Source organism: Psittacula echo (assembly GCF_963264785.1).
Source record: "Psittacula echo genome assembly, chromosome: 4".
NCBI classification, from domain to species: domain Eukaryota; kingdom Metazoa; phylum Chordata; class Aves; order Psittaciformes; family Psittacidae; genus Psittacula; species Psittacula echo.
Genome location: NC_137738.1, coordinates 7,116,978 through 7,144,796, shown reverse-complemented (window position 1 = coordinate 7,144,796; position 27,819 = coordinate 7,116,978). Strand labels below are relative to the sequence as shown.

General features: G+C 54.2%; 1 protein-coding gene across 7 annotated transcripts; it reads left to right on the top strand.

Moving 5' to 3' along the window:
• The first annotated feature begins 1,479 nt into the window (after positions 1–1,479).
• RRBP1 (ribosome binding protein 1) lies at positions 1,480–27,539 on the top strand. Of its 7 annotated transcripts, none has more exons than XM_080616112.1 (24): positions 1,480–1,532; positions 8,077–8,781; positions 12,884–13,032; positions 13,211–13,333; positions 14,278–14,430; positions 14,993–15,111; positions 15,884–16,037; positions 17,180–17,318; positions 17,643–17,830; positions 18,009–18,046; positions 18,523–18,613; positions 19,352–19,444; positions 19,774–19,866; positions 19,969–20,049; positions 20,149–20,238; positions 20,655–20,750; positions 22,143–22,214; positions 22,399–22,494; positions 22,861–22,944; positions 24,031–24,120; positions 25,135–25,218; positions 25,694–25,792; positions 26,412–26,555; positions 26,817–27,539. In XM_080616112.1, exons 2-24 carry the CDS (start codon positions 8,097–8,099, stop codon positions 26,853–26,855), a joined length of 3,000 nt encoding a protein of 999 aa, XP_080472238.1. In that variant the 5' UTR covers positions 1,480–1,532; positions 8,077–8,096; the 3' UTR covers positions 26,856–27,539. The 7 variants fall into 7 exon arrangements, with proteins under 7 accessions (XP_080472238.1, XP_080472237.1, XP_080472239.1 ...); XM_080616111.1 differs by having other exon boundaries at positions 1,490–1,536; XM_080616113.1 differs by lacking the exon at positions 1,480–1,532 and adding an exon at positions 7,672–7,889 and having other exon boundaries at positions 20,658–20,750.
• The last annotated feature ends 280 nt before the right edge of the window (positions 27,540–27,819 follow it).

Sequence of the window (27,819 nt, the reverse complement as noted above, 5' to 3'; positions counted from 1 at the left end):
GGGAGAAGGAGCCGAGAGAGCTGTGCCATGGTGGCAGAAGACACTCAGGTTCACATCCCAGCTCCATCTGCCCAGGGTTTCACTCTACACTGGAAGTGTTTATGCCTATTTTAGGTCTCTGCAGAAGCCATATTATCATAATTAGCCCAGAACGTTTCTTCATTAGCGTATTTTTTCTCTTCTTCCATCACATCAGCCCGCATGAAAACAGTCACTTATTCTCTCTGCTGTTGTGTCGAGATGTACCAGGCTGTGGGCAGGACCTGCTGCCTGTGCCCGGCCTGGCCTCAATGGCACAGCTTGTTCTCCATGCAAGAGCCAATGATGTAGATGTAAACCCTGGGGATAACCATGGAGAACAGCATTGATTGCCTGCCCCTGAGAATGTCTGGCCACTGAAATACAACATCAGTGCATCAGTGCCCCAAGCAGCCACAGCAGGCTGCAAGGAGCGAGGTGGCAGGAGGCTGGAAGGTTCCGAATTACCGCTCCCTCACAGCCACTGTTATAATGCGTTAATTTCTTAGCCTGCAGTCAGTGCCCAGAACCCAGAGTGTGCACCTCAGCGTGGCCAAGAAGGTGCAAGAAAGGGAGAGATGTGGCTTTCGGCTTGGCTGGAGATGTGGAGGCTGGGAGACATTCTCACCTGAGCCCAGACCTTTTGTGTGATTTTCATAGAATCCCAGACTGGTGTGGGTTGGAAGGGACCTTAAAGTTCATCCAGTTCCAACCCCCTGCCATGGGCAGGGACACCTTCCACTAGACCAGGTTGTTCCAAGCCCCAGTGTCCAACCTGGCCTTGAACACTGCCAGGGATGGGGCAGCCACAGCTTCTCTGGGCACCCTGTGCCAGGGCCTCAGCACCCTCACAGGGAAGAATTTCTTCCTAATGTCTCATCTCAATCTCCCCTCTGTCAGGTTAAAGCCATTCCCCCTTGTACTGTCTGTACAGGCCCTTGTCAAAAGCACCTCTCCAGGTTTCTTGTCATCCCTTTAGGCACTGGAAGCTGCTCTAAGGTCTCCCTGGAGCCTTCTCTTCTCCAGGCTGAACAAGCCGAGTTCTCTCAGCCTGGCTCCAGAGCAGAGCTGCTCCAGCCCTCACAGCACCTCTGTGGCCTCCTCTGGACTCGGTCCAACAGCTCCATGTCCCTCTTTAGGGTTCTCTCTGCTTCGTGGTGCCCTCACCCAGCTCTTGGGGAGCCTCCAGAGCCTGAATCATCCTCCCCACCCGCGGCAGAGAGCTCTCTGGGTTTCCCCCCATGCTCTCCCAGATCCTCCTTAGGGCACAGACCGATCCCCGGGACGCGGGGGTCCCTCCATCCGCGGGAACTGCACCCCCAGTGCCGCCCCGTCCCGTCCGGTGCGGTCCCGTCCCGCCCCGCCGCGCTGAGTGGGCCCCGCGGTGCGGCGCGGAGCGACGGGGCGGGACGGGGCGGGACGGGGCGGCCCCGAACCCGGCGAGACAGCGGCGGAAAGTGCCACGACTCCACACGGGCGGCCGCGGCGGCAGCAAGGACCGCGACCCGGCACCGGTGGGTACGCGGCGGCGGTCGGACCCCCCCCTTTCCCTTCCTCTTCCACTTCCAGGCGGGACCCCAGCCGCAGCGGGGGGAGAGGGGGACACACACCCCCATTCCTGCGCTCCCGGGAACGGGGAAGGAAGGGGGATGGGATCCCGGGTTTGGGGGCTGGCCACGTTTGCGGGGCGGGGGGGTCAGGCGGATGAATGGCCTCCGAGGCGAGGGCGGTGTGGAATGGCGGCGGGTGCGGACCGGCAGTGGACGGGAGGGAAGGGAAGAAGGAGGGGGACGAACCCGGGCCCCCTTCGGCTTCCCAGCCCCAGTTGCCGACGGGCATTGCCCCACGGGCATCACCGCCCGTCCCGCAGCCTTCAGCCCCATTCCCTGCCCCAGCGCCTTCCTGATGAAATTCACTAATCTGGTTAATCGCGGTTGCAAAAGGTTACAGCCCGCAGGCAGCTGTTCCGTATTTATTTATTTCTCTCAACTAACACCCCCCAAAATCCCTCCAAGCACTGAGGGATCCCCACAGCGCTGGGTCCAGCGATGCCCGACGCTTTCCGATAGAGGCATGGACTCTATAAGCAAAGGCACCCGCCCCCCCCACCAGCTTGGGACCTTTCCAAACTGGATGTCACCAGCCTTCCCGCCGGCAAACCGGGAATTCCTCTCCCCGCCGGGGAATCGCGCTGCACACGTGGCCAGGCGCGATAGAGGAACCTCCCTGCCTCAAATGTCAGCGTTCCTCTTGGCAAGAAGCGGAGGCAGCGGCATCCACTTGCTGGGAAAGGACTGGGAAGGAGGTTAGGAGAGGTGGGTGCTCCTTGGGGTGTAGACCCTGTGCAGATGTGATGAGGGGCGGTGGTGAAAGGCTGTTTGAGAGAGCAAATTTGTAACAGCCACCGCAGAGATTAGCGAAGCTGCAGCTGTGTGATGGTGCTAATACACTCTTCTTGTGTGTATATGTATATCAATGTATATATACATAAGTAGCGGGACTGGAGCAATAGGACAAGGGGGAATGGCCTTAAACTGACAGGGAGGAGATTCAGATGAGCTCTTAGGCAGAAATTCCTCCCTGTGAGGGTGCTGAGGCCCTGGCACAGGGTGCCCAGAGAAGCTGTGGCTGCCCCATCCCTGGCAGTGTTCAAGGCCAGGTTGGACAGGGCTTGCAGCAACCTGGTCTAGTGGAAGGTGTCCCTGCCTGTGGCAGTTGGTTGGAACTGGAAGAGCTTTAAGGTTCCTTCCGACCCAAACCAGCCTGTGGTTCTATGATATGTATGGTTCTTCTGCCTTGTTTTTGCACTCTGGGGCTCAGGAAGGGAGCTGGCAGCGCTGCCCAGGGCTGTGGCCGCAGCCGCTGCACTCCAAGAGCTAATGGAGCGCTGAGACACGTTCAATTAAGTTGAGCTCTAACTGTTGACAGTCTGGAGTTGCTCCATAGGGTAACACATGCTGCCAGGAGGCTGGAAGTGCACAGTCACTTAGGCAGAAAATGCGTTTAAGCAGAGGCTGTGTGATGGGAGCAGGATCCGCGCACGGGCTTCTCTCATTCGTGTTTAATTTTTGCCTTGGTTGTGACATGGCAAAGACAGACACCCCAGGAGGGGTATCTGCTGCTTGTCTGTTATCTGCGGGTGGTGCTACTGCTGTCTTCTCCTGATGCTGTTGGCAGGATCAAGCCTCCTGGTTCTTTCTCCCTCCTTGGTGCTGTTCCGCCAGCTGTGGCTCTGCCTCTGGTGCTGCCTCTTTGGCGATGGAAGCTGCAGCCGGGAGGCAGGGAAGGAGATGAGACCTTGTTTCTTGGAACCAGAGGCCAGGCAGTGCCCTCCCCAAGCAGCGGCTGCTCTGCTGCTGCTGCTGCTGCTGCTGCTGCTGCTGCTGCTGCTGCTGCTGCTGCTGCTGCTGCTGCTGCTGCTGCTGCTGCTTCTTGCCCTGCTGGCCTGGGGGGGGATAACTTTGTGTTTGGGAAAAAGCTGAAATCTCAGCCTGGTGCTTCACAGGCAGGCGTTGCTGAGGGCTCTGCAGTTCTCTCTTTGTCTGCCCTTCAACACCCCATCACCTCTTGTCCAACACTGCCTTAACCTGAGATGCCACCTTGACGCCATGGTGGAGTACAAGAGCCTGTAGGGACAGGACAAGGGGGAATGGCTTTAACCGGACAGAGGGAGATTGAGATGAGACATCAGGAAGAAATTCCTCCCTGTGAGGGTGCTGAGTCGCTGGCACAGGGTGCCCAGAGAAGCTGTGGCTGCCCCATCCCTGGCAGTGTTCAAGGCCAGGTTGGACACAGGGGCTTGGAGCAACCTGGTCTAGTGGAAGGTGTCCCTGCCTGTGGCAGGGGGTTGGAACTGGATGAGCTTTAAGGTCCTTTCCAACCTAAAGCAGTCTGTGGATCTATGCAGCCTTGGGTTGCGGAGGAACCAAGTGTTCTTCTTGCAGAGAGCATGTTTTCCTTTCTGCAGCTTTTATCCAGAGCAGGAGGAGATAACAGGTGTATTTTTCCATTGGCTGTGTAAAGAATTAAGGTTTCTGTAGGTATTACACAACCTGTCTCTTCCTTTGCTCCTGGCCACCTGACGCTTGACCTGACTGATTTAAACCAGGGCTGGTGGAGGACTGAGTGCAACGACACTGAATACCCATGGATTCCATGGAATAGCGGAGAGGAAAGGCTGAACAGGAGAAGGTTCTACCTGGTTTTTGACACATAGCTGTCCTTGGCAAATGCAACAGGACAGCGAGCGTGGCCCATGTGCTGTCACACTACGTGTCTGGGGGTTAGTTTGTTTAGTTAGTTAGTTAGTTAGTTAAATTGGTTGTTGCTGGAAAGCCATCAAGGCTGAGTGCTTCATTGGTCTTGCTTCCTTAGGCTGGGTTTGCTCAGGGCAAACAGAGGTGAGTGCACGTGCAGGGTGGCAGAGGGAGGTCAGGTCTCCTGGGTTGTTGTTTGGGAGGTTGGGAAGTTTGATGGATAATGGGAATGGAAGAGTCAGAGCTCAGCGTTTCAGTTGTCTCCTTTACATGAGAAGGCCAAGCGAAATAAATAACCACTTATCCCTCTTAGTCCTGTTCTGTGGTGGTGAAAAGCTTTACCTGAACAAGCTGCTCTAGGGGAGGAGTTTGCATATGGAGGTACTGGATTTCCACTGTTTCAGCTGGGTAAGGAGCAGAAGATGATCTTGTTCAAGAAACTTCATGCAGGTAAATGTGCTTAGTGCCGGATGTGAACGTGGACTTTGATAGCTGGTGCTGTCTCTGCACTCTTTAAGCATCCAGCCATCTCCCAGAACAGCCTGAGCATCAGACTGAAAAGCATTGTCGTAGAGACAAAGTCCTGTGGAGGGGAGGATGCTGAAGTCTTCAAGCCTCTTCAGAGCCTGGCTGTTGAGTGAAACCTTTAAGTGTGAAACAGTCCTTTAGCCATCCGCTAGCAGACAAGTGGTGGTGCCTTTGGTGCCCTGTTTTTCCACGTCCTGGCTAAGGCTTTGTGCAGGTGGGAAGCATGAAGGGCTTTCCTTCCGAAGGGCAAAGCTGCTTTGATTTAAGCACGCGTTGCCCATGGCAAGGAGGTTGGAGCTGGATGACCTTAAGGTCCTTTCCAGCCCAACCCATTCTATGGTAGCACACAGCCTGCTGCCATCTTTGCGCTGACGGGTGATAGGCTCTTCCTTGAATGAGCTGTGGGGCTGGTCCGTGCCAAGTCTCAACCGCAGGAGGAACTCTACTGGTAGAACTTGCTCCTTGGAGTCAGCACCAGGTCTGCCAAGATTGGCCCCACACTGTGGGCTGTGGGGCACGAGCATCAGGACAGGACCAAAGTTTCCCTTTGCCTTAATGGCGCTGCTGGGAGCAGTTGCTGCCTGGTTGGTATCTGTCACTCTTCATTCTCCTGGCACACCTTGGGAACAGCATGTGGTTTCTCTGGTCCAGTGGTGGGAGCTTGCGGATGGCCCATGCAAGCATCACTGCTGTGACAGCTCTCCCAGCAGGTCCACAGCTGGTCAGTGCTCTTTGCTGCTTTTGACTTGTGTTGGTTTTGTTTTGGAAGGGGTTGCTGGGTGGTTTTTCTGTTTAGCTAGGAAGGACTTTAACGCTAATCTCCATCCTTATCTTACCCTGGCTGTAAAGCCTGAGAGGAGGCAAGGTGCAGGCAGCTTTTACAGCAGGGGAGCTGGGTGAGGCTGCGTGTGGGGCAGAGGGGATGTGAGGCTTAAGCACCCTGTGTGTAAGGGCTTCGTGGGGACAGCAGTGTGGGGTGAGATGTAGGTCAGGCAGAGAGCTGTGGCAGCGTGGTGCTGCATCCGGCACTGCCATCTCACCCACCTCACTACCCCGCTCTATGTGAAATATCTCTGTCTTCTCTCATCCATCCTCTGAGTGCTGGGTGCCTCTATAGCAAAGGTTTGGGGTGTTTTTCTCCACTCCCATCCTCTGTGGGCTCCAGCCAGCTGCTTTTGGAGGTGGCAGTAGCAGCTGGTGGGGTTGAGGTGCATTTGCCAGTGATCGGCAATGTCCTTGCCCTAAGCTGGAGCAGCAAATTCTCATCTAAATACAAAGCCGTGGTGGTGTGAAGCCAGGAAGTGTTTACTTTGACTGATGTGTCCGGGTTGCTGGGCAAGGAACACAGGTCGCCTTGTTCCTCCCCTAAAACAGCTCCTGGGTGCTTCAGTGTAGCCCTAAACCCAGCACAAGGTCATGGATATGTGTTCTCTAACCCTACTTTGTATTTACTGCCAGGGAGAGGAAATCCAGCCCTTTCCACCCTGTAGATTAGGAATAATCTGTCTGTCCTGGTGGGGACTGTCCCAGAGTGATGCTGCTTAGTATGAAGGGAGTGACTTGGCACCAGATGTGCTGGGATACAGCGGGCTGAGGCTGTTTAAATCCGAAACAGCCAGAGCGGATGTGAAGTAGGGATGCCTGTAGTATCAGCTGGGATCTTGAGTGGTGCCCTGGGGTAGAAAGCTGGCCCTACCAGGGGAGGCTGGTTCCAGCTGGCACTGGCAGCCCTCCTGCCTGCCAGCTCTGTCCTGCTTCGCCTGGATGGATGCTTGGAGAGGCTGGGCCAGGACTGCTGGGCTGCTGGTTCAAGCATCCTTCCCTGGGCAAAGCGGTATCTCCGGTGGGAAACAGCCACTTTGCAGCCCCTTCCAGCTCTGCTTGGGTGTTGGAGGAGAGTTTTTCATTGCACTGTCACCGCCTTGCTGCATGAGCAGCCTTGAGCTGCAGATTGGCTGTGAGTTCCCTCCTCTGACTGCTGGACAGGTAAAGGTGTCCCCCTGTGAGCACTGAGGTTTTGAAAAGATGCTGATCTCCTTGGGTTTATTCTTCTTTTCTCCTCTTCCCCTTCCAACCCCTCCCTCTCGTCTCAACCCACAGCCTCTTAAAGAGGAAATGCGATAATGCTTGCAGTTAAGTGTGGGGATGGGAACTTGTGATAACCGAGGACTTTCTGCACTGTGTTTTGAGGCACAATAACAAGGAACCGCAGCCGGGCACCTCCTAGGAAGTGCTCCTTTGCAGCTTAACTGCAAGACTTTAGCATCTGGGGTTCAGGAGCCACCTTGCAGCCACGTGAAGGTGATGCCCTGATGGGAAGAACACATGAGTGGGACAGCAGATAAGAGATTGGCTTCGAAACTAGGGACAGGGTTCAACTAGAAATTGGGAAGAGTGGAGATAGCAGCATCATTCTCCATGTGTGGCTGACAGATCTCTGACAGGGGATACAACCTCCATTGCTGCTCCTTTACAGATGGAGAACCTGAGGTTGGAGAGGAGGGAGGGAAGGACCCTGTGGCTGCTTTGCCCACCAGCTAATAGCAGAGGGAGAAAGAGAAGCTCTGCATCCAGCACTCACTTTGCAAGTCTCACTTCTTCCTGCAGGCAGCTCCTGTGGAGATGAGATAACTAACGACCATCCTTTTGGGGTTTTTTAGCTTGAACTTGTGACTTTCATTGGTATTTATATCTCAAGGAAATGGTGGTGACTTGGTTCTCTGCATGGAGTCTGTGCATGCAGTGTCGTTGCTGGGGTGGTTCTCATTGCTGGGGGCAGCTCTGCAGCGGGATGTGGTCACCCGGCATCCTCCTCCCCGGGTTGGGCAGAAGCCAGCAGTGCCTCAGGGTGTAAGTGGCAAAGGGAGAAGGCTGCTGCAAAGCTGGGGAGAGCTCTCCTGTGCGTGCTTTCTCCTTCCAGGGGGGTGTTTGATTCCGAAGTTGAGACCTGGATGTGTGTCTGGGTGCAATGACAAGGCCAGATGCTCCAGGGAGAGCCCAGGTCTTGGCCAGCCTGCACCAGACAGTCTGAAAACAGGCTGCAGGTATTGCCTGGGGTCATGCAAAGCCATCGCATTGGACTAATAGGTAGTTGCTCATGGCTGTCTCCACATCCCTGTTCTGTAATTCTCCCTCTTTGGCTCTTCTGGAGGTTGTTGCAGCCTTTTCAGTCCATGGTGTCGTTTGGAGACACAGGTGTCCTTACAGAACTCCCTGCTCAGAGAGACTGTTCCATCTCTTTTTCCCCACTAACTGTTGTTCTGATGTCTTGCAGACACAGAAGAATAAGGCAGGATGGATGTGTATGACCCTCAGACACTGGGTGTTATGGTCTTTGGAGGTTTTATGGTGATATCAGCCATCGGAATCTTCCTGGTGTCCACCTTCTCCATGAAGGAGACGTCTTATGAGGAAGCCTTGGCCAAGCAACGCAAAGAACTTGAGAAGACCCAGCAGCAGAAAATAGAGAAAAAGAAGAAAGAGAAACCTGTTGAGAAAAAAGGAAAAGCAAAGAAAAAGGAAGAGAAACCTAATGGAAAGATCCCAGAGCAGCAGCTGACTCAGGAAGTGGTGGACTCTCCCAAGGATGTGGTTCTTGAGCCTCCTGTGGTGCCTGAGCCTGTAACTGTTGAGTCTTCAGTTACAGCGGTGCCAGTGGCCCCCCAGGAAAAGGAGAAACCTGCTGCATCACCTAAGGAGAAGAGGAAGAAGGAGAAGAAGGTTGCAAAGGTGGAGCCTGCTTCTAGCCCAGTGAGGGCTTCGCCTCCTGTCAGTGTCTCCAAAAGTTCTCCTGTCTTAGAGGTGACTCCTAAGGAAGTGCCTGTGGTGGCTGTGCCACCGGTTGGCACACAGCAAAGTGCTCCGCCGGCCGTCAGCTCTGTTGCCATCAAGAAAACTGATGCTCTTCCAACCCATGAGGAGCAGAAGCATGATGGACCTGTCAAGAAGAAGGCTTCGTCTAAGAAGAAGAGCGAACCAGGTAAGGCCAAATTCTTCTGCATATATCCCCATCAAGTAAGTTAGCAGCACACCTTGGTGCTGTTGAAACGGAGCTATCCCATTCTGAGATCTCTTCATTCCTCACTGTTGGGAACAGGGCAGCTGTAGAAAGGCTGTCTCTGGTGGCATGGATCGTGTGCACCAAAGGGAAGGTGGGCTGTAGAAGCCTATCTAGATCATAGTTCTCTCTAGGGGAAGTATTGTTGAAGTGAAGAGTTTATTGACTCGTTTTCACTCTGTAATGTGTTGCCTCCTGCAACACATCCCATTTGGTGCTTAGCTTCGTGGTCCAGCACACAGATGTTGGATTTATAGGTTCCTCTTGGATTTGCTGTTGTGTTGCGGGTCTCTAAGCACATCTGCACACTGGGAATGACCAGGAGGTGCATGTACCTATCCTATGAGAGGGGACAGCTGCGAAGGTGCTGCACATCTGGGTGCAAAGCCAAGACAAGGTGTTTTCCCCTACTACCCCTGATTATTAAAAGCACACAGGAGCTCTATGACTCTTCTATGGGGAGCAGGGTCACTGCTAGAGTTTCCTTTCCCATGTTTTGGAAGAGGGCCTACCACTCAGCAGGATGTTTTGCAGCCACTGGTCTCCAAGGTTGGGTTAAACCCTTTGTATCTGCTCCTCTGTGGAGGGGTTTTTGCTAAAGGCCATCTCCACGTAGGTTTTAAATGGTCTGAATAGCAGCTACGGGAGGATATTGCAGTGGTGTTGTTGGGGAAACTGGAGGTAGCTGGTTTGGCATGTGCATACAGCGTTGTACCTCTCTAACACTGGAAATCATGGTCCTAAATCCAAGCTGTAGCAGCAGAGGGAATGTGGATGGGAGATGAACTTCCAGCACTTGTTTAGTTGGGAGTTCTTTGTCTGCTCCAAACACCTACTCTGTTGAGTATGAAGTGCCGATCCTGCATGTCGTAAGTGATGTCTTAGCTGCTCCTGCGGGATTTTCCAAAGGAAAGCTCTCAGCAGTATTTGTGCCGTGAAGCTGGCTGCAGTTTGACCAAGGTATTTTGGGCAGCCTTTTGGCAGCTGTGGTTTCTCCTCCTCAGAGGCAGAAGCAACAAATTATCCCATGGCAGATAAAAATGTGTGTTCAAAGTGTTCAGAGACATGAAACAGATGGAAAACCTCACAAAGAGCATCTTGGGGTATTTTTCTCTTGTGTGGTTTGTTTTTAAGCCTGCTTCATCACACAGAGACTTGCTTGCAAGTGGTTAGTCTGTATTCATGTCCCTTGTGTCTGTGATAGCAGGAGCCAAGCTCTCCCATGAAACAGATGTGGTACTGGATCTGGGATGCTGCCTCCTGGGTGCAGGCTCCATGCAAGGGCCATCCGTGTCTCCCATGTCCCCTTGGGTTTGAGAAGTGGCTCTTCAGACCCCTCGTCCCTGCTGTGCTTGCCCATGGCGGTTCTGCCACGTGGCTGCTTCTTGTTTCAGCCACAAAAATGCTCTGAGGGCTGGGACACCTCTGCTTGAGGAAAGGATGAGAGAGCTGGGCTTGTTCAGCCTGGAGAAGAGAAGGCTCCAGGGAGATTTTATTGTGGCCTTTCAGTTCTTAGGAGAGGTCTATAAGGAAGACAGGGAGGGACTTTTGAACAAGGCCTGTTGTGACAGCACAAAAGGTAATTGAAATGAAGAGAGGAGAGATTCAGGTTGGATGTGAGGAAGAGGGCTTAGGGCTGCTATCCCAAATGGATCTACCAGAAGCCAGGAGCAAGCAGTGCATACTAATGCTGCTAGGTGTTCCTGCTCTGTTCCTGTGGTGAGTTGACCGTGGTTGGTTGCCAGATGCCCACCCAGCTGCTTTCTCACTCCCCTCCTCAACAGGATGGGGAGAAAATAAGATGGGGAAGGTTGTGGGTCAGGATAGAGACAGGGCAATTACTTAGCAGTTACTGTCACAGGCAAAACAGGCTCTACTTGGGTATCAGTCATAGAATCAATGAGGTTGTTAAAGACCTTTAAGATCACCCAGTCCAACCGTTCCCCAGCACTGCGAAGGCCACCACTAACCCATGTCAACAACCATGGCCTCATCTACAAAAAAAACTTAATTTAATTTATTTCCACTTCAAATGCATGAGAAACCGAGTCAAGATTAAAACACCTTCCCCCTCTGCTCCTCCTCCCAGGCTCAACTTCACTCCTTCCCTCCTGACTCCTCTACCTACCCTCCCTGAGTGGAGCAGGGGAATGGGAGCTGCGGTCAGTCCGTAACAGCTCCTCTCTGCTGTTCCTTCTTCTTTCTACCTTTCCCCTGCCCCAGTGTGGGGCCTTCCATTGGATGCAGTCCTTCAGGATGAACCTGCTTTAGCACAGGCTCCTCTCCAAGGGCTGCAGAGGAGTCTCTGCTTTGATGCCTGGAGCACCTCATCCTTCTCTGTCCTTGGGAGGATCTGAGCTCTGCATTCAAGGGACCCTGGTATTAATGGCTTTAGAGGCTCTGGAGCTACTGGAGCCCAAACTGCTTTTTCTTCTGGGATGTTTTAGGAAAATGAGCACACTGGGCCAGAGACACTGTGCAGGAGCTCCTAAACCACTGTCCACCACCCTCTGTCCATCGTGACTCTGTGTGCACTGTGGTCCTACAACAGCATCATCACTCCTGATGCTCCTTGGCTTTCCTGGGTTAGCAGAGGGGTCGGGGAATGGTTGGAGTCATGTTGTTGCTTAGCAAAGAGCTGGAACAAACCTGCCTGGTGAACGGTGGGAGTTGGCCTTGCTGTGCTCTGCATAACCAGCGCTGCTGCGCTGGGTGATGTCCCTGAGCAAGGTTGTATCGTGGTGCTTCTGATGCCCAGCACATCCCTGCTCCCTTGTGTTGGCAAAGCCTGCCCAGCTCCTGCTGGAAATCATTCTGTTTGGTGGAGGATGGTGGCAGGGTGGTGGGACCAGTAGCAATGACAGGCAGAGGAGACAGCTGGCTCAAGAAGCACATGTACGTGGTGATTATCATCTCCAGTGCTTAGAATTGTAGAATCCCAGACTGGCTTAGGTTGGAAGGGACTTTAAAGCTCATCCAGTTGCAACCCCTGCCACAGGCAGGGACACCTTCCACTAGAGCAGGCAGCTCCAAGCCCCTGTGTCCAACCTGGCCTTGAACACTGCCAGGGATGGGGCAGCCACAGCTTCTCTGGGCACCCTGTGCCAGGGCCTCAGCACCCTCACAGGGAAGAATTTCTTCCTAATGTCTCATCTCAATCTCCCCTCTGTCAGGTTAAAGCCATTCCCCCTTGTCCTGTCCCTACAGGCCCTTGTCGAAAGCCCCTCTCCAGGTTTCTTGTCACCCCTTTAGGCACTGGAAGCTGCTCTAAGGTCTCCCTGGAGCCTTCTGTTCTCCAGGCTGAACAAGCCCAGCTCTCTCAGCCTGGCTCCAGAGCAGAGCTGCTCCAGCCCTCACAGCATCTCTGTGGCCTCCTATGGACTTGCTTCAACAGCTCCATGTCCCTCTTGTGTTATTGCCTCCAGAGCTGGGGACAGGACTGCATTGGGGGTCTCACCAGAGCAGAGGGGGAGAATCTCCTCCCTCCACCTGCTGGTCACACTTTGGGGATGCAGCCCAGCATAGAATCACAGAATCAACCAGGTTGGAAAAGACCTTTAGGATCATCCAGTCCAACCATTCCCAGCACTGCCAAGGCCATTACTAACCCATGGCACTGACGGCCTCATCTACACGGTTTGTGAACACTTCCAGGGACGGTGATTCCAGCACTGCCCTGGGCAGCCTGTTCCAATGCCTGACTGCCCTTTGGGGAAGGAATTGTTCTCAATATCCAGCCTAAACCTGCCCTGGTGCAGCTTGAGGCCGTTTCCTCTTGTCCCATCCCTTGTTCCTTGGGAGCAGAGCCCAGCCCCCTCCTGGCTCCATCCTCCTGTCAGGCAGTTGTAGAGAGTGATAAGCTCCCTATCATATTGCTTTCAATTAGAGAGGTATCAGACTTGACTGGAAATCTGTGTGGATGCTGGTTTGAAATAGCAGTTGTGGGATTGAAGCCAGCTGAGATGCTGCTCCTCAGCATTGCTGTCGGCCTGAGTGGTCCCAACCCCTCCTCTCTCCTCCCTAGCACCTGCAGACTCAGACGGGCCCCTCTACCTGCCCTACAAGACGCTTGTGTCCACCATCAGCAGCATGGTGTTCAGTGAGGGGGAGGCCCAGCAGCTCATCGAGATCCTGACGGAGAAGGCGGGCATCGTGCAGGACACTTGGCACACGGTAGGGCTGCCACCAGGGCTCTCCAAGCCTCGGGAGCTGTGGAGGGGAGGGAAGGCACCTCCATCTCCTTGGTCAGTCTTGGAGATGGAGCTGAGTTTTCCATTGGCGGATCCTGCACGTGTGGGATGGAGAGGAAGGGTTTGGAGGTGGGGGTCCCCACTGACGTGCCTCCCTTCAGGCCACACAGAAGGGAGACCCGGTCGCTGTCCTGAAACGGCAGCTGGAAGAGAAGGAGAAGCAGCTCAGCACTGAGCAGGAGGATGCGGCTGCGGCCAGGAACAAGCTGCGGGAGCTGAGCAAGGTAAGGACTGCATGGTCCTCCCGGCACCCATGGTGTGAGCTCTGCTGATCGGGGCTCACCGTGTGCCTCCTGCATCTCATCCCCATTGGAGGTGAAGCCCAGGGGATCTCTGGCCCTCCACCCATTTGTGGTTTTCTCCCCTGACCTCTTTTCCTGGGCCTGGTCCAGCCCAAAGAGCCTCAGAGTAGTGCCTGTTGGCAGCCATGGGAGAAGTGGAGCAGATCCTGGAAGAGATGCAGCTTTCTGCGGCTTTAGAGAGAAAAAGAAATCCATTCTTGTCTCTGCCTTGATCCCCCGAGCTGAGAAGATGTTGATCAGTCCCTTTTCAGGAAGTCTGATTGTATTTATAGCCCCCTTCCCTCACTCAGCCCCCTGCCTACACCTCTTTTTGGGTGTTCAAGTGGGAGCAGACCCCACTCAGCACCTTGCAGCCGGCAGGACCTGGCAGTGGTGAGTCCATCTGCCTGCAGGCAGGAGGGGAGAGGGCAAAGCCACCCCATACCGTGCTGTAGACCCCAGCTTGTGCAGACCACATGAGGCAGCAGTACAGCATTGCCCAGCCAGCCAGCAGAGCATCCTGCCTTGGCAGGGGCCAGAGGGTGCCTTTTTGGTTGTGTTTTTCTTGTTTCGGTATTACTTTTCCTGCTTTTCCCCAAACTTTATGTGATGTTATTGATCCTGGGAGGGGGAGGAAATCAAATTCCAGGCTGTCTTAACTCCTTTCTCTTAGCTGCCCCAATGTGGAACAACAGTGGCATCCAGTGGCCACAGAGCCCAAAACAAAATGCAGGAGGAAATGTAAGTGCTAAACGGTGCAGCTGGGAAGGGGGGCAGCTCTGGAAGGGCTCAACTCTGAAGTCTTCTGAGCTAGGAGCCACCCGTCCTGCATCCCTAGAGCGGGAATCTCCTACACTGGGGACTAACGGGGTGACCTCTCCTCGAAGGAGCTGGTGGCCGAGCGGACTAAGGCAGGAGCCGTGGAGGGCAAGCTGAAGGAGCAGCTGCTGGCCCGCGAGCGGGAGCTCGCCGCGGTGCAGGCGCGCATGCAGGCCAGTTACCAGGACCACGTCAGCGAAACGCAGCAGCTCCAGGGCAAGGTGAGCCCCACGCTCTGCTCCTCTGTGCAGCTTCTGGCTGCTGCGGTGGCTTTTGGAGAACGCTGCAGGGTGCGAGGGGACCAGAGCCTTGGGGAGAGGATGGTGCCAGCCTCTCATCAGTGGTGCCCAGCGACAGGGTGAGGAGCAGTGGGCATAAGGTAAAACACAAGAAGGTTCGCCTCAACAAGAGGAAGAACTTTCATGTTGAGGGTGGCAGAGCACTGAAACAGGCTGCCCAGGGGGGTCATGGGGTCTCCCTCTCTGGAGGCATTCAAAACCCACCATGGGCACGTTCTAGGTGGCCCTGCCATGGCAGCGGGGTTGGAGCAGATGATCTCCAGAGGTCCCTTCCAACCCTAATGGTTCTGTGGTGTTCCTGGACCTTGGTGCTTGAGGGAGAAGAGGCATGTGGGAGCATCCTCATGGGGTGTCGCATCCCTGGGGGCTGTCAGCATCAATAGACATCCCCTCTGTGCTGCCAGTCCCTCTTGTTCATTGTTTGGGCTTCACAGGGGGAGCAAAGGGGCTGGTGGTGGCATTAACCCCTGTTGGGTTTCTCTAGATCCGGACGCTGCAGGAGCAGCTGGAGAATGGCCCCAACACGCAGCTGGCCCGTCTGCAGCAGGAGAACTCCATCCTGAGGGATGCCCTCAACCAGGCCACCAGCCAGACGGAAAGCAAGTAAGGCTGGGATTGGGGGGCAGAGCATGGGGCTGCCCTCTGGCAAACCCTGGGGTTGGCTGTCCATTACGCTTGGTCACCCCCTTTCCTTGCTTCTGTAGACAGCCCAACTAGAGGAGAGAGTGAGGAAGAACTTGGCAAATGGCTTCTGGGGGCTGGCAGGGGAAACATGGATGTTCTTCCCAAGTGGAAGGGCAGGGGAAGCCCATTCTGCTTTGGAGTCACCTATGCTGATGGTAGACCCGACAGGCAGCGGGTGGAGGGAGAGGGGACCAGAAGGCACCGTGGCACTTCCCACCTTAGCGGAACTTGTACTTTCAACCGTGTGAACGAATGCAGCTGGCTCTTTGATGCTGCAGAGAACTGAGGGCTGCCTGGTGCATGCAGAACAAATAGGAGCCAGGTAGAATTTCCCACTCCTTTTTATAGGAAGCCTGAATGGCTGGGGATTAACAGCGGTCAAATAATTACAGAGCGGGCTCCAGCTGCTCAGAGCGCTTCCTCTTGTGTCTGGCAACACTGATCCTTGTGTCCTCTACCTCACGAGAAAGGAATGTCTCCTGTGATTGAAACATGGCTTTGGAGAAGGGATTTGTCAACTCTTTCCACCCCTCCCTTAAGGACCAGGCATGGCCTAGAAACAGGGAATGCAGCCATTGGGAAGTTTCAAGTCCTGATTCAAGCCCACAGGAGGATGTTTTTCCCCCCTAGGTAACATCAGGGATGCTTGGCTGACCTCTGGGCTACATTAACCCTGCTTCTCTTGGTGCAGGCAAAACGCTGAGCTGGCCAAGCTGCGGCAGGAGTGCACCAAGCTGGTGAAAGAGCTCTCTGAGAAATCAGAGGTGCTGCAGCAGGAGGAGCAGCAGAAGAAGAGCTGGGAGATCAAAGCCTTGGCCTCAGAGAAGCAGATGGAGCAGCTGCAGGTCAGGCAGGCGCCAGCAAACCCGCTTCCCTCACAGAGATGGTGGCTGAATTGCATGGGATTTGTGGGCCTGAACATGGGAAGCACTTGGAGGGAGATGAGAGTCCATGGCTGGAAAGCAGGCTGCATTGCAGACCTCCTGATTTCCTCCCTGCTGTTAATCTGTCACATGCAATGCGCTCCTGGTGCAGCATCACCAGCAAAGCCCCGGGAATACAGTGCCCTGACTGAAGCCCCATCCGACCTGGCCTTGAACACTGCCAGGGATGGGGCAGCCACAGCTTCTCTGGGCACCCTGTGCCAGGGCCTCAGCACCCTCACAGGGAAGAATTTCTTCCTAATGTCTCATCTCAATCTCCCCTCTGTCAGGTTAAAGCCATTCCCCCTTGTCCTGTCCCTACAGGCCCTTGTCAAAAGCCCCTCTCCAGGTTTCTTGTCAGTCCCTTTAGGATCTCCCCTGGACATTCTCTTCTGGTGCTCTGGGCTGAGGATACAGGGTCAAAATCTCAAGGAATGGAGAAGTCCTGCATTCCTGGTGGTTCTGGAAGCATCTCTCAGAGAGAGGCAGAGTTGCTGGTTTACCTTCTCCTATCACATCCATGCAAAGCAGTGTTTCTGCATCTGCAAGGGTGCAGCTCATACCCACAGAGTGGCTGGTTTACAGCACACTCGTCCTCCTCCTCTGCCTTCACCCTGAAGTGCCTGCCTTGTCCAGGCCTCTTCCTCACCGCTTTCTAAGATGGAAAAAGGAAGTATTCCCCGGCCCAAACAGCACTGAACGTTCCTCCTCTGCGGAAACACGTGGCTGGGTGTCTCTGTCCTGCTAAGCACTGTGGCAGCACCTCTCCCTGCTGGGCTGTGCGTTAGGACCAGGGCTTTCGGAGGCTTTTCAGAGCTGCAGCAGAGGAGAGGATGCCCGTGGTCTTGGCCCAGAACAGAGACGTTTGGATGTTGTCTGTTTCCCACTTGAGGGCTGGCAGGTGACAAAACCCACACACGAGGCAAGATGCTTTGTGCACAGCGGGGAGCAGGGGGGCAGATGACTTAAACCCCTGAAGCACAGCTTAAAAATAACATTATGTGACACATGGAGCTTTGGTTTGAACTGGCACACTATGAAAGCCTTCTTTTCCTGCCATATAGGCTTCCCAAAGGGAGGTGGAGGCGATGCTGCAGAAGAGACTGGATGAAGTAAGTGGCGAGCTCCGCAAAACCCAGACCAGCTACAAAAGCTTGTTGGCAGATGCAGAAAAGGCCAAAGGACAGCAGCAGAGCATTGCTGGTGAGAACATTGGATCGGTGCAGGGAGAGCTCTGGAGTAGACCCAGAGCTTTTGGGGCTGGGTGCTCGGTGGGACAAGGAGACTCAGGGTTGAGTGAGGATGCCTGGTATCAGTGTGAGCAAGACACGGGGCTGGTCCATGCTCATATGGATGCCACTCCAGTGCCTCTCTCCTGGGCTGTCCAGCATCCCTGCCCCCTGAAAAACATCCATGGCCAAGGCTTCTTTGGCCAATAGTCCTACTTGGGCAGGGCAGGGCAGGGGGGGGAGCCTCCAGATTGGTTTGCACCTACCTTACCTTGTTTCTCACCCTTTCCTCCAACAGAACTGCAGGCCAAGCTGCTGAGCTCTGAAGCAGAAGTTAAAAGCAAGCTGCTGGAGCTCGACAACATGAAGGGGAGACTGCAGGATGCCAGCTCGGAGAACACAAAGCTCCTAGAAAGGATCAAATCCATTGAAGCTCTGCTGGAGGCAGGACAGATGAGGGAGGCACAAAAAGACAGAGACTTGCAGGTTGCATGTTTGTTTAAGTGGGGTGGGAGGAGGAGAGGGGGTTACACTGCTCAAGCAGGTGCTTTTGCACTGTGTTAACACAATACCTGTGTTATCTTCTGCTCCGGGATGCTGCAGGAAGGGCTGAACCTGCATCACGGGCCTAGGAGAGGTAACAAAAGTGCTTTCTCTCTTCCAGGCAGCCAATGAAGCAGAAATGAAGCAGCTGCAGTCAAGGTGGGTCTGGGTGCACGTGGAGACTGCTATGGCACTTCCAGCTTGCTGTCCATGTCTCCCAAGGCTTTAAAGTATTAATTGGCTCCACTGTTGGCCCCAGATTAACAGGTTGTAGCTGAGGCTGGTTACTCAAGATAGTAGAATTACGCTTTAGAAATGCAGAGCTGTCTCAGCCTAAGGAACCATGGACAGGAGCAGTCTGGTTGTGTAAGCTGGAATTTCTGGCCTTTGGATCAGGTTTCTTCTTCCTGTTGTCCTGGGTGTACAGCCAGCTACTCCATTACTGCTGATAACCCAGTAGAAAGCCAGATCCCATTCCAGCATGGCCGTGGCTGTGGTTTTTAGTCCAGTTCCTCCTGCTGTTTGTAGATCCCGGAGCAGACCGGGATAGGAGGGGCTGTGGTCCCCATCTTGGGACCTTGCTACCTGGGAGGGCGGTGGATGCTGAGACTCACTCCTGCATCCTGCCCTTCCAGGCTCCAGGAGAAGACCGACCAGCTCTTGTCCTTGGAAAGGGAAGCCACAGGGCTGCGGGAGGCAGTGGAGCAACAGAAGACGAAAAACAACGTACGTGAGTGAGGCGGGCTCAGCTTTTGCTGCTCACAGTTTATTCCCCCAAACCCGAGATCTCTGGGGGGTTGAATGGCAAACCCATCATAGCTCCGTGGTGTGGCCCAGCGGAGCACTGGAGGCATTGCCTCATGTGCTGGAGGGCAGGAATCCTCTTGTCAGGCTCGGCGGGTGTCTGTCTCCTGTTCTGTTGGTAAGCCAGGGAGATCCTACCCCATCAGGGTCCCATCAACAATCCCCGAGCAAGGGTCCCTCACACCTCATTGCTCCTCTGCTTCTTATTCCTCTACTACAAGGTGGTAATAGTTGTGTGGGGGCAACCTTGAGGCCCTCTGCTTGGCCTATGTCCTCTCTAGGCACACTGAGGGCTACTCCTAGAGCTCCTGCCTCCATCCAGCTCTGCTCTGCTCCCTCAAGGCCATCACCTGGGCCATGGCAGGGATGGAGAGGGAAGGGGCACATGTGGGCAGTGGAATTATAGAATCCCAGATTGGTTTGGGCTGGAAGGGACCTTTAAAGCTCATCCAGTTCCAACCCGTTGCCATGGGCAGGGACACCTTCCACTAGAGCAGATAGCTCCGAGCCCTGTCCAGCCTGGCCTTGAAGACTGCCACGGATGAGCTGATGCCTGTTTTCCTGAGTGAAGGCTTTGAAATCCTCCTCAGTGCCGGGAAGCAGCTTGGTGGCCTTTGGCACAATGTGTGGCTTATTGCCCTCTGTGTGTTGCCTTGGCAGGACCTTCGTGAGAAGAACTGGAAAGCGATGGAAGCGTTGACCACAGTGGAGAAGGCATGCGAGGAAAAACTACAGGCTGCTACAAAAACAAAGGTGAGCCCGGCATTTCTCTCTGGTGATGTTGTAAGGGAAACATTCAGCCTCCCCAGGCCACCAGAGACGCTTGCCCTGGGTTGCCTCTCTTCTCCTGGAAGCAGTGCTGACCCAGCTCTCTTGCCAGCTTCTCCAAAGGTTGTCTTGAGGGCCACGGATCTCAGCTAGGTCGTGGTCAGGGAACTGGGAAGATGGGCGATCTGGAAGGGGTGTTTCTGTGGTGTTCTCTGTTGGCTGGTTTCCCCATGCAGCTCACCCCTGTAAGCACAGAAAAGCAGGACCAGAGGTACCCAAGACCTCCATCCCATGCCAGTTTGTCCCTCTTACAGGAAGAGCTGACCCAACAACTGGAAACACTCCAGACACGAACCAAGCAGACGCTGCTCTCTGCCCTCCCCGGTGTCACTGTGTCATTGCAGCAGGTAGGCATGGGCTGGCTAAGGCCCCCCTAGCCTCCACCACGTGGGAAGGACATACATCTGAGCATCCTTATTCTTCCTTGTCCTCTTCTTTTCCAAACTCAGGATTATGACACGTGGCTACAAGAGTTTAAGGAGAAGGCTGTGGATGTGCTAAAGCAGCAAACAGTTACCGCCGAGCCCTCAGTGAGTGAAGGGACTGGAAAGTGAAGGAGTGAGGCAGTACCTGAAGGTCACTCACGTCTTTTCCTCACCTCCCTCTCCATCACTTCCCTCTCTTTTTAGGATTCAGCACTTAAATTGAAAGAGGCAGAGGAAGCGCAAAGCACTTTACAAGCAGAATGTGAGCAGTATAGAACTATCCTTGCAGAGACGGTAGGTTACAGCCCTTTGTGCTCTGTTGGTCTGCCAGTAAAATATACCTCTTGAGAGGTCTCCTGGCAGCTCAGGCTGCCTGTGGGCTCATTGTGGGCATCCTGCAGTATGTTGTGGGGCTGCTATGTTTGCTGTTGAGACGGGGGATAGGAGAAACGTGAAGGTCTTGAGTTCTTCTTCAGCCTAATTGCATTGGAAACCTTGCTGGTGGTGGTGGGATGTGGCACAGCAAGGGCTCTGATGGGCAGGGTGGTTGAGCCAGTCAAGGAGCTAGGATCCCCTAGCTCTACCTAATTCTGTCACTCCTTGTTTGGCCCAAATCCTTGGAGGGTGTTGGGTTTTCCAGGGCTTCCAGCCCTGACACTGCTTAGCTTGGGAGGGCTGGAGGAGATGTGGGCTCACTGAGGGTTTGCCAGCAGGAAGGGATGCTGCGAGACCTGCAGAAGAGCGTGGAGGAGGAGGAGCAGGTGTGGAAAGCAAAGCTCACAGCATCCGAAGAGGAAGTCCAGAAGGTGGGTTTGTCACTTGAGCAGCTGGACTTATAGGAGCAGATGGGCTGCTGGCTGTAAATGGGATTATGGCACTGACTGCTCCTGCCAACCTTGAGCTCTGGGACACAGGGACTCTCCTGTCACCAAACCAGGAGACAAGAAGTGCACCTCACGTAAGAGTGAGGCCTCTCTTCCCTCTGGTGTGTGCCTAGACCCTGCCAGTGCAGCTGGAGGAATGGTGGCAGCTCCCCAGTTCAGGCATCGTGGTAGTTGGGAAATCACGGCACCGCTTCAGTAATCCAAGCTTGGATGCTTGGAAATGGGGCTGAGCCCTCCTGGTGGGTGCTGACGTGACGGGAGGAGAGCACGTGCAGGGCTCTTGAACTCCCGTTATCAGAAGGACTTGGCTTGCTCTCAAAACCTGTTGACCTTGGCGTTCGTTGAGCCTTCAGGAAGGAGCTGAGGTCCAAGCCACGTTCTGCACATAGTTCTGGGTCCAGCTGTGTGTCTGGCTCTGGGTACGGCTCTTCCTGGTTAAAAAGCCAGCCTGCAGCAGCCAGAGAGCCGCTGTTGTTGCCCAGGAGTTCTGTGAGCTCTCGTGACTTAGCTGGAGTCTGGGAGAACTTGGCTGGCCGTGCCTGTGCTGCAGAGCAGACCTAAGTTACCTCCTCCCTCTTGAGCTGAGATGAAGCTGCTTTCCATGGTCTGGCTGCTCCCTATCCATCACACGTGGGGTTCTGGAGTTAACTGGGGCTGCAGGAAGGTGGGGGGGGAGCTCTTGTACAAGAGGTCTTTGGTTCCTCAGCTCTTGCTGGCTCCTGCTGAGAGCGGGTGTAGGATTGCTCCGGGATGACGTGGCCACTGGTGGTGTGCGTGATGGGATGAACGTCTGGTGGTGAGAGTGGGGCCCAGAGCAGCCCTGCCTCTCTGTGGAGAAGAGGTGAATTCCTCCTATCCCAAAAGCTCAGCAGCCGAATCCTCTCCACAAAGCAGTCCAGGTTTAAATGCAAGCCCCATGCTTGGCTGCTTTTCATAGCAAAACCCGTGACACCTCATTGGAAAGTCTGCCTTGCTGCTTCCAAACCAAAGGCACTTTCAGTAGGAAACTTGCACCGAGTCTGGTGCCAGTTTCTGGGGTGTTGGAAGCCAACTGCAGCCAGCTGAAGTCCTGCAGGCAAAAGCTGTTGCCTCGCTCCACGATTTACAGCCTGGGCTTGTTGGATTCATCCTTCATGAGAACTGGAGCTCCTGCCCTGCAGGCTGTGGAGCTCCGCTTTGGTGTCAGGTCTCTTCCACACTCGGGTGCAGGATAAAGTGAGAATGAACCGGTGGTTGGTATTCGGTTGAATGAAGGATGCTCAGTGTCCATGTGAGGTGTTGTTCGCTGACCTTCTCTGATCCTTTCTGGTTTAGTCGCAGCTCCAGCTGAAATCCCTTGAAGAAATGGTGGAGAAGTTGAAAGCAGATCTGCAGAGCACAGATCAGGTAAGGTTTTTTTGGGTACTGGAAAAGGTCCCTGTGCAGGTGCCAGATGGATGCATCCTGTGCTTGGGCTGGCTTCGAGTCAATCCCCTGTCTTGTCCTGGGGAAGGTGGCCTTGGACCGTGGGATGTGTGGCAGGTAGTGGACCTCAGTCAGTTCCCTCCTGCTTTCCTCCCTTTTAATCCAGCTAAAGGAATACACCTCTCTTCTGGAAACACAACTGGAAACTCACTTGAAGACAGCCAGCTCTGAACGCCAAAACTACACAAAAGAAGTTGAAGTGGTAAGTGTGGCGGCTGGTACCTTCTCAAATGCTTCCTTCTTCTAAGCCAGACTCACTGCCCATCCATGCTCTTGGGATGTGAGGAGAGTGCCCTGGGGATCTGCAGCTTTGCAAAGCAGGAGGAAACCAGTCCAATCAAGGCCAGGTTGGACGGGGCTTGGAGCAACCTGGTCTAGTGGAAGGTGTCCCTGCCTGTGATAGGGGGTTGGAACTGGATGAGCTTTAAGGTCCCTTCCAACCAAACCATTCTGGGATTCTGTGATTCTTGGCCTCAATGGGAGGATTTTGCATCATGAAAATGCTTCCTTGGGCCAAAGGGCTCCAAACCCAAGTGCATGAATGGACTTCTCTGTTCTTCCTTGACAGTTGAGGCAACTGTTGTCAGAGTCCAAGGAGCAGCTGGAGACAGCCAAGATGGAAACACAGAAGCAGAGCAAGGAGCTGGCCCTGGTAAGGGGTTGTTTGGGACCCAGGAGGAGATTTCTATTTGCCTGCCTTTCCTCCAGTGATGGGGGTGGGAAGGAGAACAACAAGGCTCACATGTATGGCATGTAGCAGCCACCCCACTGCTGGACACTGGTTACCCCAACAGCACCCTGAGGCAGAGAGTTGGGTGCCTTTAGCATCCATCCATCCACCTCTGGATGGGAGAACTGAGGCTGGGCAGACCTCATGTAGGGATCACTCGGGGAGCTGGAGGATGGGGCTGGGCTTCTGCATGGAAGTGAGGAAGAGGGCTGGGATATAGGGCCAGAAGAGCCAACAGACCTGATAAAACCATGGGGGCTTCTGGTTTTAAATCCATACTTGGATTGTAAGAGGCTCAGGAGATGGCTTTTAAAATCCTCAGCAGTACTGCTGGCTTGCAGAGCTGCACAGAACGGAGCCAGAACAGTTTTCCCTTGGGAACATGACTCTTCTTAGCCTTGCAACTGCTATGGTGCAGGTCAGTGCAGCCTCTTGGCATGAGGTCATCATTAGCCTTAATCTCATTAGATCACAGAATCCCAGACTGGTTTGGGTTGGAAGGGACCTTAAAGCTCATCCAGTTCCAACCCCTGCCACAGGCAGGGACACCTTCCACTAGAGCAGGTTGCTCCAAGCCCTGTCCAACCAAGCCTTGAACACTGCCAGGGATGGGGTAGCCACGGCTTCTCTGGGCAAGCTGCCTCCCTGTGCATCCCAGCTGTGATTGATGGCACAATGGGACCTGCCACCCTCTCTCGATTGCTTTATTGAACACCTCAACCGTGTTAGTGCAAACCCTCAGCAGTGGCTTTAAACCAAAATGCCAAGTGATCTAAGGAGAGCAGCTGATACATGAGCTTGTGCTCTGCACCCCTGGTAGCTCTGTGACTCACGCTGCCCACATTAGGTACCACCATCCTGTGTCTGGCAGAAACAAGTCGTTTTCCAAACGTTTCAGCTTGTGTGCAAGGAAAAAACCCTGGAAAACTTCATAGGTCCTTGTGGGTCTTGTAATGGCTGTGGTGTGGGGATGTGCAACTGAGCCAGGCTTGCTGGTCCTCCTTCCAGGTCAGGCAGCAGTTGAGTGAGATGAAGAGCCATGTACAGGATGGAGTAGTGGGGTTACGAGCTGACTCAGGCGAGCCTGCACCCCTCGAGGTTAGGGTGGTGAGACCGCTGACCCTTAACCACATCCCTTGTCCCGTCTCACCGTCGCTAACCGCATGGAGAACCGCACGTGGCTTTGCTGTTGTCGCGGCTGTGTTGTCTCCTGTCCTGTGTGCTGGGGGGAAGCCAGCCCCCCCGTCCCGTCAGCTACATGTCCTATTCCCTCTGGGAACACGTCACCAGCTGGCTTTCACCGCGCTGTTCCCATTGGAAACCCTCTGTCACAGCATGAGGCTGGCAGGATTTAGCGGGAGGCAGGCAGCAGATGCTGCGAGCCCTTGCGCTGACGTTGCCACATCATGATGCCCTTTTGGGTTTGGGTCTCCTTGGAGGAAGCAGGCACCCCAACAGAGCTGCACCAGGATCCCTTCTCAGCCAGTGGGGATTAGGATTACAGAGACTCCATAAATGTCACTGGAGCCAGGCTGAGGGCATCAGCAGCAGCTATTCCCTTTCAGCTAACGCCTCTCGGTGGTGGTGCTGCCACGAGCTGGGCTCTGTCTCTCCCATTTAATCCTGCTAAGTGTGGAGCCTTCTCCTGGGCATGGGGGCCTGCCAGGGTCATAGAATTGTAGGATCCCAGACTGGTTTGGGTTGGAAGGGACTTTAAAGCTCATCCAGTTCCAACCCCCTGCCATGGGCAGGGACAGCTCCCACTAGACCAAGTTGCTCCAAACCCCATTCAAACTGGCCTTGAACACTGCCAGGGATCCCCCATTATGGGGTGCCTCTTGTCCCAGGTCCCACATGGTGCTGCCCAAGGAGTAGGCCGAACTTGCAATGCAAAGCCAAGCCTGGGAGTCGCCATCAGCATCTTCACAGTTTTTGTGCAGAGGGAGGATTCCTGTACCTGTTGCCCTTTGGTGCCCTGGGGAAGCTCAGTTTTCATTTCTCCTGTCTAGCCCAGCTTTCTTGGCAGTGTCACTTCTTGGTGATGTCACCATAGCTCATCTCTTAGGTCGTTTTAAGTCTTATTTCTGGGTTTTTCCCCTGTTCCTAACACAGTTGAAAACCCAGCTGGAGCAGAACGAAACACTCGTGGAGAAGGAGCAGGTGCTGCGGCAGAAGCTGGCGCAGGAGCTGGAGGAGGTAGGTGCAGGCGAGGAGGATACAAGGGTTTGCAAAGCCTTGGTGGGTTCTTGACTGCTAATGAAGCCCAGGAATTAATCTGAAGGATTAATTTGAAAGCTTTTCCTCATCCCTGTTCCCATCTCGGGCATTGCCACATTCCTTCACATATCTGAAGAACTGCCTGTGGGAGCTGTGCTAAAGCCAGGCTTGTATTGCTGGCCCCTCGAATTGCCCCTCTCCCAGTCCCTCCAGGGGTTTTTGCCAGCTCTTGCCCTTTAGGGCTTTAGCTGGGTTTCATGCTGCATGTGGCAAGAAATGCCATCCTCCTGGTGCAAGCTGGATCAGCAAAAGCAATGCATTGTGTTTCACATCCAACCCTGGCTGTATGACTTAACCCTTCACCAGAGGCAGACCCACTGGGGAGCAGGGGATGTACAGGGCAGGGTGCAGGAGGTGAGTGCCACTGTGTGTTTACTGTGTGTCCCCCTTCCAGGCCCAGAGCAGAGCGTGCGGTTTGCAAGCAGAGCTGGAAAAGCTGAGACTGGCTGAAAACGCAGGAGCTGCAGACACAGAGGAGGCCCAGCATCTCAAGGTGACTTGGCTGCCCTGCTCTCCTGCGCTTGGTGTTCAGCCATGTCCGAGCAGGACTAAGGGCATCATTTACCATTCTTGGGGATGTTGGGGCAAGGTAGATGGCTCCCCTGCAAGCAGCATTCTGCCTGGGGCTGGCTGTGAACTCCAACATGCCCATCCCTGGCAGTGTCCAAGGCCAGGTTGGATGGGACTTGGAGCAACCTGCTGTAGTGGAAGGTGTCCCTGCCCATGGCAGGGAGTTGGAACTGGATGAGCTTTAAGGTCACTTCCAACTCAAACCAGTCTGGGATTCTATGGAGGGCAGCAGAGTGCAAGTCACAGCCACTTCATCACATTGGCCAAGATAACGGAGGTGCTTGTCACCTGGGAGTACTGGGAGACTGTTCTGCTATCATGAGGTTATCTCAGCCCATGGCATCTTCAGGGAGCCAGAGTGACCTCTATATAGCTGTTGGGGTGATGCCTGGCCCCTTTGGCAAGGAGGGAGCTTGGAGCTCCTGTGGCCACCAAGGTGGCTCAATGCAGACCTGAGATGACCCGAGGTGTTTAGGAGGGGGGAATGTCACCAGATGGCAAAGGGAGGCTGAGGCAGATGCCTTCTTTTGGCTCCTGTGTAGGAAAGACTTGAAAAAGAGAAAAGACTAACAAAGGACCTGGGCCAGGCAGCAACTAAACTACAGGAGCTACTGAAGGTCACCCAGGACCAACTGGCCAAAGAGAGAGAAACAGTGAAGAAGTTGAAAGAACAGCTTCAGGAAACGGTACTTGTGATGGCCACGGTCATCCCCACCTTGATGCTGGTGGAGGCTGGGGGGGGGAGAAGCCTGTGTTGGGCAATGGTTTCAAACCAGAGGCAAGGTGGCACTTTGGGAAGTCCCGGGGACCACACGTGGTAGGGGTCGTGGTTCTCCCTGCCCAAAAGGCAGGAGCTGGGTCATGTGTGGAATGCTTTGATGCTTGAGCTGCCATGAGGAGAAGGTTGAGACCCAGCTCAGTCACTCACCTCTGTTTTCCTTCTCCAGGGGCAAGAGGACAGTTCAAAGGAAGGGACTTCAGTTTGACGAGTGTGCGACCTAGGCCTTAACTGTTCAACTTACCAAAATGCCTTACACATTCCTAAAGATAAAAATATATGCTGAATTTATTGTAGATAAAAGATACCAGCCATTAGTGACCCGAAACCTAGTTTTGAAACTTAAAAAAACCATACACCCCCCCCCCCCCCCAAACCTCATTTGTAAGAAAATCTTCATTCTGTTTTGTACAAGCCTTTGTTCCCCGGGGACCTGCTCCGGCCGTGTCGGGATGGGCGCCAGGGCTTCCCCCTCCTGTCGCGACAGAGCCCACGAATGTGTGAAAAGGGAAGACTGTGTTTGTACAGCAACCAGTGCAATTATTGTTATTACTTGGTTTATTTCTCCTGGTTCTTCTGGGAGTGGAAGAAGCGTGACAGACCCACCACGGAAGGAAGGGAGCCGCTCCATGAGGGGTGGCTCTTGGCACATCTGCTTGTTTGTATTGCTGGGTGTCGATGCAATTAAAATGACGTAGTGAAGAGCTCGGCACTGCTTTGGTTTTCTACTTATTACTTTTCATTGTGAGTTTTCAGGCTCTGCAGCTCTTCGGCATCGCTGAAGAAGGCCCCAGCTTTGGTCAGCGGCAGATCCTTTACCCGCCCTCCCCTGCTTGCTGTGCTGCAAAAGCCATTCCCGCTGGGGTGTTTCCCCAACATAACCAAAGCAGAGCACCGCTTCCTCCAGTACTGGCACTCACCGAGCTCCTGCCTGCTGCTGCTCCCTTGCTGTGAGGTCAGGCGAGCCTGGGGTCCCTGTGGCTGCTGTGTGGTGGTGACCCCCAGGTGCTGCTGGGCTCTGCTCTCCCCTTCTTCTTGTGGCTTTCCTTCTGCAGACATTTTCCCCTCTTTCCCCCCTCCGCAGCCCCCTTTTAAAATGTCTTTTTTTCTTTACTTTCAGTCTTTTTTCTTTTCCCCCTTTTTCCTTTCTTCCTTTTCTCTCTTTTCTTCTT

What these genes read in the sequence shown, in the direction of transcription:
- RRBP1 (XM_080616112.1), top strand. Translation starts at nt 8,097, where the DNA reads ATGGATGTGTATGACCCTCAGACACTGGGTGTTATGGTCTTTGGAGGT. An exon ending in AGGCTGCTACAAAAACAAAG is followed by an intron (nt 19,445 to 19,773) that starts GTGAGCCCGGCA and finishes TCCCTCTTACAG; the next exon opens with GAAGAGCTGACCCAACAACT. An exon ending in CCGAAGAGGAAGTCCAGAAG is followed by an intron (nt 20,751 to 22,142) that starts GTGGGTTTGTCA and finishes TTTCTGGTTTAG; the next exon opens with TCGCAGCTCCAGCTGAAATC.